We start from the raw sequence: 10,870 nt of genomic DNA on the forward strand, positions 1-10,870 counted from the left end.
TTTAGAGCAGCATTTTGCCATTGAATATTTTCTCAATCAGCAGATTCCTCAGAGAGTCTGTGATAATTTTTACTATTAAAAGGAGGATCTTCAAATCCAAAAATGCTGAAAACCACTGGCCTAGATGATTGGAACCCATAGGTAATAGCAGATATCAAGCAGTTGGTGGCCACTTCTCTGATCCCCTGAGCTCGTTATGAACCTACTGGTCCTTTACAAGGGAGCTGCTAGAGAACAGAGAGCCCACATGGAACAGAGAAGCAGAAATTCTAGGGAACCGGCAACCTTTAGAAGCAGCCTCTTAATGAATGACAGCCAGGGTAAGGAGCTAGCTATCTTCCGCCAACCTAGTGAGCTCCTGGTAAACCTCCAGGTTGGTGATATTTACTCCCATGAGCCATGCACAGCTAAGGCCTTGTTTGTGAAGGGCTTGGTTCATGACTTACTTTCAAGTTTGCGTGGTGCCTTGCAATTAATTTTCATGTCAAAATGAACAGAGGCTTAGATGGATTTTGGTACCTTTCCCTCTAGCACCCCCACCCGTAGGGCTTTCTGATGCTGGAGAAGATGAAAAAATTAATTAATTAATAATAATATTAATAAAGACCATTGACCCTACACACATTGAATAATTAAGGACTGTAACTTCAGTGTTCAAAGCTGGAAGACCACCTAGACCAACATTCTTCTTTTATAGATGAGGTCAGGGGAGATCAGTGAGCAAAGTGGGTCATAGCAGGGCTGGGCCTGGAGCCCAGGTCTCCTGAGGTCTTTCTTTGGCATCATCTCTTTGCTCCTCCCACAGCTCAGCCTGGTAGTGAGTGATGCTCCTGATCTATCTGCGGGTATCGCTTGTGCCTTTGGGAACCTGACAGAGGTGGAGGGGCAGGTGTCAGGGAGCCAGGTCATCTGCATCTCGCCTGGGCCCAAGGATGTCCCTGTTATCCCACTGGATCAAGGTAAGAAGTATCTGCCATGAGAACCACAAATGAGGGGCTTCTCTATACTGAGGAAGCTGGGGGTCACAAGGACCAGGCACAGAGTCTTCTTATACCAGATACTAATATTGGCTTAGACAACTTGTTTAAGTTTGAAAGCAAACTGTCATGCCCCAAAGTGAATTTCAGGAAGCAAAACCCTTGCTCTGCTTTTAGTTAAGGCTACACAGAACACAGCGTCTTTCCAGATAGCCCGTCCTTCCCAGGAATGGAGTGGCTTCCATCAGTAGTTTTTTTAGTGGGTCTCTCCACAGAACTGGGGGCTCAGACCTAATATTTCTGAAATCCTTTCAGTAATGGAACATGGCTGACCAAGGTAAGGGGCTCCATGGAATTCTGCTTCTTCCTCCCTGCAGGCAAAGGAAGTCTGGGTCTGAGGGGTGGGCTGGTATTTACCCAAAGAGAGTCCCTTGGGAGGAGAAGAGACGATTCAGGCAGATTCCACATAGTATCTGCATCCTAAGAGAGCCCTGTGGTGGCTTCATGACTTACATTTTATTTTTATGGCTGTCCACTGGGTCCCCACGTTGTTACCCAACCCCGTCCTTTTTTGTTTGTTTTTCCAGACTGGTTTGGGCTGGAACTACAGCTGAGGTCCAAGGAGACAGGGAAGATATTTGTCAGCACCGAGTTCAAGTTTTACAACTGCAGTGCCCACCAACTGTAAGTCCTTATTAGAAAGGGTCTTGCTTTGGGTCTGGGTGTGGGTCTGGGGTTTCTCCCCTTTGATGCTAAGCTCCTTTAGGACAGGAACCATGTTCTAGTTACCTCACAGTTTCCCCATGGGGCCTGACACTTTGTTTGGACAGAATACTATACATAAATATTACCATATTAAACCAAATGGTATTTACTCTCTATAGTCTCTGAATCCTTGGACGCCACTCCAACACAACTAACCCCCAACTCTCAGGCCATGATAGTAAAAAGAGAGTCATAGAACAGGAACCATAACAAAAGTTCTTCATTTTCCATCACTTGGTGGTGACTTTGAAGGTGGAGGCTGACAGTGAGTGGAGTCACCCACAACCTGATGAAGAGGGATTCTGAAATAGGGACTCAGCTATGCACACAGTCACCCATAGAGGAGGAGCAGGGAAGGGGGAAAGTAGCCTCTCTCAGCACATGATAAAAAGACCTCGATGGGGAGGCAGAGCAGAGGACTTCACTCCATCATTTTTTAAATACATCCTTCAAAATTTTTCAGAGGAAGGGAAACCAGACAGGCCAAACCACAGCCTTCAGTGGGGCTTGACTTTAATTCTACTGACCTCACCAGCCATTCCAGCAGCTGAATGTCTGCCAGTTGGTGCCCACACACTATGAGACTCCACAACTGTGTGAGAAGCTGGGAATATTTCACAAGGAAAAAGCAGAAATGGAGGGAGTGAAACCCCTATTTAGTTTCTGCTGATCCTCTCTGGTAGGGAAACTGAGACCCTTTCCACAGAAGCTGGGAACTCATACACCATTTGGTTTAGAAAGAAGGAAGCACAGGCCTCTGTAATAGAGCCACATAAGGGTCATAGGACCAAAAACCCTGGACATTCAGCAAGGGGAAAGGTCAATGAACAGCTCCATATCAGAGGAGGCAGTGATTTGCAATGTTTACGGACTCATCTTTCCCATTGCCCAGGGCAGGAACCACTTGGGATCCACATCATAGTCAGGACTTCAGGGGTATCCAGTCTGTAGGGTCCAAGCTATGGGCATGATGGAGTCAGCAATCAAGATAGGGAGAGGGTCTGTTTGCAGCTAAACCCTAAAGGAATCTTTAGTCATTAGAAGAGGCAAATAAGCTAGTCCTCCTTATTCTCCATTTTTCTGAATTTGATTTTCATAATTAGAATAATCTTCTGGAGTTCTTTGGTCTCTACGTTAGTCAAGGAAGGAGCCCCAATGGGACAAATAAATAGATGTACTGAGAAAGACAGAACAAGTGATAAAAAAGGCCTGGCAGGAACCAGGGAGGGCAGACAGGGACTGAAGCTGAAATAGACAAAGTTGCCCTCTAACCACTGCATTTGAATCCCAGCAAACCCTGCTTTGGGAATGGCAAGCATCTTGGCAACAGAACCTCTTACCTCCTTCTCAAACTCCAACATGGTGGTGATGGAATCCATTGTTTGTGAGAGCAATCTTATCTCCATGGCAACCCAGTATGATGTCACCACTTTCAAATATGTATTGCTATGGCAACACAGATGCTGTCACAGGCAGCAAGTTTTAACAGAAAAAAAAAGCAGGTCTCCTTGACAGCAAAGATTCCATTTTAATGCCAAACACTGTCTCTCTTGCCCTTCTTTACTGGAATTCAGTTAAAATTCATGGAATCAAGTATAGTCCCCTCCTTTCAATAATTTACTTTAATAAAAGTAAACTGAGACCCACAGAAAGATTCGTGCTACAATAAAGGTCACAAAGATAGCCAGGGGAAGAGCCACATGTAGCTAGAGCCCCAATAACCATCCTCCTGAGGCCTTTGATCCATTTTCATTATTTATTTGCTGAATCTTAAGATGTTACCAAGAACCAGCCTATCTGAGAGTACATGAGATAGCATGAAGCTCAGAAACTAAAAAAGTCTGGGCAATGGAGAATGGGATAAAAATGCTCTGCATGGGAAGATGAAGTGTAAATGGGCTAACGAACCTAACATACTATGGCCTGTGAGCCGGTGACCCCTGGATCAAGCCCCAACCACCTAAATGTAATCAGAGCCCCACCAGGTGGCGCCAGACTGCAGACCTGGTCCTGTTCATTCCAGATTGGCCTAGTTGTGAAAGACTAGAGTAGGGGGACTGCAAGGAGGAGCAAGACTAACCCCACCTGCAAAACCCATTTCAATTACAATGACCTGATCACACACAGAGAGCCAAAAGAATATACACAGTCTCCAGGTGAAACTGGAAGGAAAGAAGTGCTCACCCTGTCAAGAAAACCACATACCACACACATATCCTATTGTTCCGTGCCTGGGGGAATGGGACAGAGTTACCACTTAATACTGTTAGCTCCCCCAAGCCCAATAACACAGATGATATGAACCAATCGTTAACACTCAAATGTTGTTTAAGAGGTTGAAATAACAGGTAATTTAAGCGCTTGACAATAATACTCACATTTAGCATGGCACTTTTCAAAATCATTTTCTATACATTATCTCATTTGACACCAAACAGCCCCGTGGCACAGACAGGAATGTTTTATTACAGGCAGATGAAGATACTCCAACTCAGAGGGTGAAGTGACTTACTCAGTGTAACCCCAGTGTCAGCGGCAGAGGCAAGTCTATGATCAGATCTGCCTAATTCCTGTCCCTGTGCTCTGTCAGCTACCCTGTCTTTACAAACAGTGAAATATTGGGAAATGTTTAGCTACCAGCATTCAGAAGAAAACCTAGTTTGCAGCATTGCCAAATTCTGTGGCGCAACTATTTCCGCCATGGCCGATTTCAAACTACTACCATGATGTCTACCAGCTTGCAAAATTCCTGAAAATGTGAATAATCAGTTCTCGTGAGCTTATACAAGCACACCCCTGCTTTGTAAGTTATACTATTATCTGGTCTCATTTTCTTTCCAATTTTCTGTTCCCACGAATATCATGGATGGAGAATCCACAATTCTCGAGGCTAAAGGATGGCCCACCAGTCTTCCCTCCTGAGAATGAGACTAGGATTTAAACACAGGTTAACAGACTTCTATCATGCCACATGCCACATTCCATCTTTGTTCTCTTCTTTGCCTCTCACCATCTCTGTCCTTGCAGGTGCCTGTCCTGTGTCAACAGCGCCTTCCGCTGCCACTGGTGCAAGTACCGCAACCTCTGCACTCATGACCCTACCACCTGCTCCTTCCAGGAGGGCCGGATCAATATTTCAGAGGTAAGAAGGGCTCACCCTAACATGGCAGTGTTCCCAGTGAGTCTGAGTGGCCCCTCCCTCCTTAAATGGTCAGTCCAATGGCTTGGCCATTTTCTTGCCCTGGTCCATCTTGGCCATCTTGCCAAAAATTCTGCATGCTAGAAAGTCCTGTTATTATAAAGCTTAAAAAAGTAGCAGCCAATGACCCCAGAGGCAGAGGCTATATCTACTAGACTCCTAAGACTCTATGCATTCAAAAGTGGGGAGGTAACTGGGGGTTGAGACTGAAAGCTTAGAGGAAACATATTCAACCAAACAGACTCCCTGGTCTAGAAGAGCGTAGTGAATGGCATTTATTCTTTGAGTCTAGCCCTTTGCTTGGCTGCAGACATAGTCTAGTTCAATAGAACATTCACTCCCAACCATTCTTTCATGCCAACTTCTCTTCCAACTCTAAAATTCAATGATTCTTTGACTCTGATGTATAACTGGGTGGGTGGCCTTGTAGAAAGTGAGAAAAATTCAGCTAGTGAAAAGAACCAGGCATTGCTAAAAGTCCTGTTTTATTACAGTCGAAGCTCCATCCCTAAAGCCTGACCCACCTTTGTGAGCAACACAGTGAAATATCAAATTTCTTATCTTTCTAATGGATATTCCATTCAATGATTATTCACTAATGTCGACTTTCTTACATATTCATAGCATGTCTCAGGATAGTGAAGCCTGCTTGCTCAATCTCCCTTTCTTGTGTCAAATGCTTTTCGTACCCCAGGGGGGCCAGTTGGGTTTGAGCAACTATAGAGACCTTACGTAGTCACCCAAATGCACGTGTGCATATACGCATATTCCTCTCTTACTCTATATTTTAGAAAATCCAGAAATGGTAATAAGTGAAAATGTAGCATTATTATATACTACTGTAGTCTTTTTTTTTTTTTTTTTTTTTTTTTTTTTTTTTTTTTTTTGATTCAAAGTCTCACTGTGTCGCCAGGCTGGAGTGCAATGGCATGATCTCAGCTCACTGCAATCACTGCCTCCCGGGTTCAAGTGATTCTCCTGCCTCAGCCACCCGAGTAGCTGGGGCTACAGGGGCACGCCAGCATGCTCAGCAAAATTTTTGTATTTTTAGTAGAGACAGGGTTTCACCATGTTGGCCAGGATGGTCTTGATCTCTTGACCTCATGATCCACCTGCCTCGGCCTCTGAAAGTGTTGGGGTTACAGGTGTGAGCCACTGCACCTGGTCTACTATAGCCTTTCTATGCACATCTTCCTCTTGCACTAGACTACAAGCTCCTTGAAGGCAAGGACTACATCTTACCTTTAAATCTTCAGTGTCTTATTTAGCAAATGTTTGTAGAATGCATGCATGCGTGAAAGAATGGATGAACCAATGACCTCTCTATTTGAATCCCATTGATGGCAATTGTGTCAATTTGTCTAAGATTTCAAGTAATGGAGTCTTGCATCTTCTAATCTTGATAGCAGTGCTGATTGCTTCCATGGCTAAGCATAAGAAAATAGACTCTGCAAGGTTTCTCAAACACATACCCCCTCGAACTCTTCTTAGTTTATGAAACAACAGTTGTTACGTTCAGTCAGAAAAATAGAATTTGCCTGTCTTGAAAGGGAAAAACATAAGTGCCACAGGTGGCTTTTCAAACAGACCCATCCACAGGTGCCTCAGCATGACGAAACCAGGCATCTAGTGCCCTGAGAACCTTTCAGAAAAGCATTTTCCTCTAGCCAGTTGGTATGCTTTGATGCAGCTGGCCTAAAAACCCTACACCAGCCTTCCTGGACACTGGAGATTAATTCTAGCCCTGGAATTCTGCAAGGGTGTGAAACTGCTCTCACTCAGAGAAAAGGGCAGAACTGCAGGGAGGGGTGGGAGTGGGCACCACAGCTTGGGAGCCAATGGAAGAATGGCTTAGAGGGGCAGACCTAGCCAGGAACAGCAGCGCCACCATGGGAGACCTGCGCAGGGGTGAAGTCTGGGCAGTGAGAGTGTGAGACACAGTCTCAGAAACTAACCTTGACGTGGACCACTTTGAAATTTTCTTAATAAAATAGATTGAGGTGGCCCCCAGGATACAGAGAGATTGGGTGAAGTACAAATCTAGAAAAGAAAGAGCAGCTGCTCCACTTTCTCCTGAGGCTACCCGCCTCAGGCCAAGAGAAACCCAAAGCCAAGCCTGAAAGCGACCTGCAGCTGGAGCAAGGGCACGAGAGTGTCACTCAAAGCAAGATAAATAAACTCTGCTGGGGTGTGTGTGGAGGCCAGAGAGCTGAGCCCCTGCAGGCTAATTGGAAGCAGGCCTGGCCTTCCTCACACCATTCAGAAGTCACTGAAATACAGCTCCCTGTCAGCCATGGATGAGAGATTCAACATTCTAGGATTGGGCCAAGAGAAACCGTTGCCTCCCTGCAACTCAGGATTAAATTAATAACAAAAGGGACCTCCGGGCAAACTCGGAGACTCCCCACCTCCTTTTGTTTCATTTTCTGTCCTTGATGTCTGTGCCTTAGGGTTGGGGAAGAGCAGTCCCCTTTGTCTCCCTTCATCTCCCCATTGCCCTGAGTAGGAATGGTGGATGGCTGCTCTCTCTCTTATGCTCCCGAGCATTGGTCCCTGGCATGGCCCTAGGAATTGACTGTCCGGAGGGCTGTGAGGGAAGCCCAGACTCCATCCAGCTCCCAGCTTTGCTCAGGAAAGGAAACAGGATGCAGATTCTCAGCAAGGTTGCAAGGGCCACTTCCGGGGCTTCCTAAAATACTGCTTTAGCTCTTAACCACAACTGGCCACATGTTCCTTTTCAGCAAACAGCAGCCAGGCCCCACTCTTTTCTGTCCAAAGTTCTGCTTTAGGAGAACCCTATCCCTGAAAATTTGAGGAACAGCAAAGATGCACGTGCCCAACTTGGGTAGGGTGTCCCTTACTCTCTCAGGCATCCCAGCTGATATTTTCATGTAGTTTGGGGAACTAGAATCCCCTGGATTTCCAGTTAACTGGAAATCCCTTAGCTGTCTCTTTAGGGGTTCCTAGAATATCTCTTTTAGAATTCCAGTAAGCCTCCCTTCCCAACTTTGAGTCAAAATTTTATGTCTGTCTGCTTCCTAGAAACAATATATAACTGATTAGCTCCATTGATTAATATAGCAACATTAATGTATCACACATTTATAATTTCTTCACATGTGCCAGAAGTTCTCAAAGTGTGCTTGGGGACCAGCAGCATCAGCATCACCTGGGAACTCATAGAAATTCAAAATCTTGGGACCCATCCCAGATGAGGCTAAAGATTGAGAACCACTGACATTTGGCATTTCAATGGATTCTCACAACAGCCCTGCAATTTCATGTAATTTATATATGACATCTGTAGTAGCCAGAATGCTAAAAATTTCGGGATTTTGCCCAAGGCTACAGAGAACTCAGGCATCCAAAAAAGCTGAGTACGGTATGCTTTCTACAGAAAATCGGCCTGTGAGCTTGTTTGTTTCCATGGTCACAGCCACACTTGCTGGCCTGACTTCAACCTGGTCCTTCGCTATTGGTCATTAGGGTTCAGGCTATGGATGGGCCAGCACAAATCCATCTCCACAGATGGAGAAACTACCCACAGAAGATGGGTCAGTGGTGCCATTTCCAGATAAAAAGACAGCCAGCATGTGAGGTAAATCTGCCCACATCTTTCCAGAAGCCTGATGGACCAATTCCATGCTTAGGCTTGACAATGAAGAACAGCTGTGCTAGAGCAAATGCAAGTCAAAAATAAAAATATTAGTACTTATTATATATGCAGCATATATATATAATTTAACCTTAAGTACTCTATGAAGTGGATATTATAGATGAATAGACTGAGACTTAAATAAGTTAAACAGCTTTCCTATGATCATCAAATAAATGCAGAAATTAGGATTCAGAGACAATTTTTCAAGCTTGAATAAGTTAAAGTCCACTGATTCTGCATTTGCACACACATGCGCGTGCACACACACACACACAATGAATAGACAGTAATATTAACAATTGTTAATCCAGCATATTACCACTTACAACACACACTGATATTCCTCCTTCATGCAATCTAGGTTTGTCAGATATTATTGGCACCATTTTATAGATGAGGAAACTGACTTTCAATTAAACCATCTGTGAAACTCTCTTTAGGTAATGAATCAGACCTTTCCAGCGCTCAGAGCCCAGCAGATCTCTGACGGGCCGCCCCCCCCAAATCTCTTCCTCCCTGGGCCAGATCAGGCTGTGACATGGTGTTAGCAAGCGGGTGTGCACGGGAGGATGTATGGCTTTCAGCTTTTAAAGCTCATCTCCCTCCATGGCTAAACCAGGCCTAGTGAGATGTAGATACATAAATATCTCCTTTACGCCCTGTCCCAGGGGAAAGATAGAACCAAATAAATCCGATTAGCTTCCCAGGATGCTGGCTGCTCTCTCTTTGAAGTCCAGTGGGTGAAGATAATGCCATTTCCACATGGGAGAAGTCGCCTCAGAAGGCTAAAGGTCCCCAGCACAGAAAGCTGGCAGAGCACAGCTAAACAGGTGGGCAGTGTGAGCCCAAGACTCGTAGGGCTCCTACACCAGGGTCCCTGCTCTCCCTGCACCTGTTTCCTCTTCCCCAGCCTACCTCCACCCCTAGGATATTCCCACAAGTTTAAGTCTTGGTTTAAAGTAAGATTGCTGCTGAGGAGGTGATCCTGGCTCCAGTTGGCCTAGAGACAGAGGAGAACGATGATGACCCGAAGAGATCACTCAGAAGGCTGTGAGGATCCGAGGTAGCAATCAGTATTTTAAGAATGTGAACAACAGTCTTAACATTCTGCAGGAAAAGCATCTTAGGATGATTTGCTTTCCTGTTCATAGGACAGGTACTATATGTGTACGTACACATGTGTGTGCCTGTGTGTATGTGTATACCCACAGAAGCAAACAGGTTGGAAGGGGCCTCACTGTGTCTAATTAAACCCTTCACCATCCTCAAGCCCCACAGATATTGAAGTTTCAACAACTTGGCTATTTTATGGGATGCCAGTCTCCTCCACCCACTTTCAGCCCTTACCACTGCAATTTCCACCCAAGATGCACAGATCTTTCATGAATATACTCACCAGAATCATCTCACAACCCGAAAACCCTGTATCTACCCATTTCTCAAGATGAAGAAAGCGTACCTGGGGCATCAACCACTTCTTTCCTTTGCCTTAGAGAATAGAAGGGAAAAAATCCTATTCTGTCTGACCTGAGAGTGATCGCCAAATAAAGAAACAAAGCGTAAGACTTTCTTTTTCTACTAGGGCAATCTTGAGGCCTAGTTCAGCATTTGGGAAGACCCTAATTGTTATCCTTAAATGTCATTCTAAAAAATCTGAAACAGCAGACCATGGGAAATTTCCTAAAATTCTAGAATCCCTTAAAAAAAACTCATATAATGGTACTCATAAAGTCTACTCATGATTCTCCAACCTCCAGGCTGGACTGGACTTAGCCAAGCCGAAAAGATGAAAGTGTGTGTGTGTGTTACATATAGGTAACATTTGTGTTATATATAGGTATTACACATAACATCTATATAAAAGTATACTTTTTTTGGTCCAAGTTAAAAGGATTCAACAATCTTTTTTTTACTAACCCTAGACATCATACTTCCAAAAGCACATCTTTAAGATCCTGCTACTGAAATCTGAATTTGTTGTCTAAGCTCATTAGAGATGAAAAACAACTGCTCATCATTTACAATTCATCAGCTGGTTTGGAGTAAGAAAATTTCTCTCTCTCTTACTCTCTGTCTCTCTGTTTCTCTCTCTCTCTCTCTCTCTCTCTTACACACACACACACACATACACAGAGAGAGAGAGAGAGACCATTATACCTCAGCCTTATTTCTAACTTAAATTCTAACATTAGATTTGATGGAGATTTTTTAGCTGCTAACAGGAAGTGTTATCTCCTTTTCCATGAGATGCCTGGGTTTCCCTAAAGTGGC

The 10,870-nt window shown here is 44.5% G+C and overlaps 1 protein-coding gene across 1 annotated transcript in view; it reads left to right on the forward strand.

Moving 5' to 3' along the window:
- Positions 1–10,870, forward strand: part of PLXNA2 (plexin A2) — a 222,847-nt gene that overhangs the window by 146,779 nt on the left and 65,198 nt on the right. The window contains exons 7-9 of the mRNA XM_017888311.1: positions 806–959; positions 1,565–1,661; positions 4,770–4,884. Coding sequence (XP_017743800.1) covers positions 806–959; positions 1,565–1,661; positions 4,770–4,884 — 366 coding nt within the window. The remainder of the gene's footprint in view (positions 1–805; positions 960–1,564; positions 1,662–4,769; positions 4,885–10,870) is intronic.

Source organism: Rhinopithecus bieti, unplaced genomic scaffold (assembly GCF_001698545.2).
Source record: "Rhinopithecus bieti isolate Rb0 unplaced genomic scaffold, ASM169854v2 scaffold_15813, whole genome shotgun sequence".
Taxonomy (NCBI): Eukaryota; Metazoa; Chordata; class Mammalia; order Primates; family Cercopithecidae; genus Rhinopithecus; species Rhinopithecus bieti.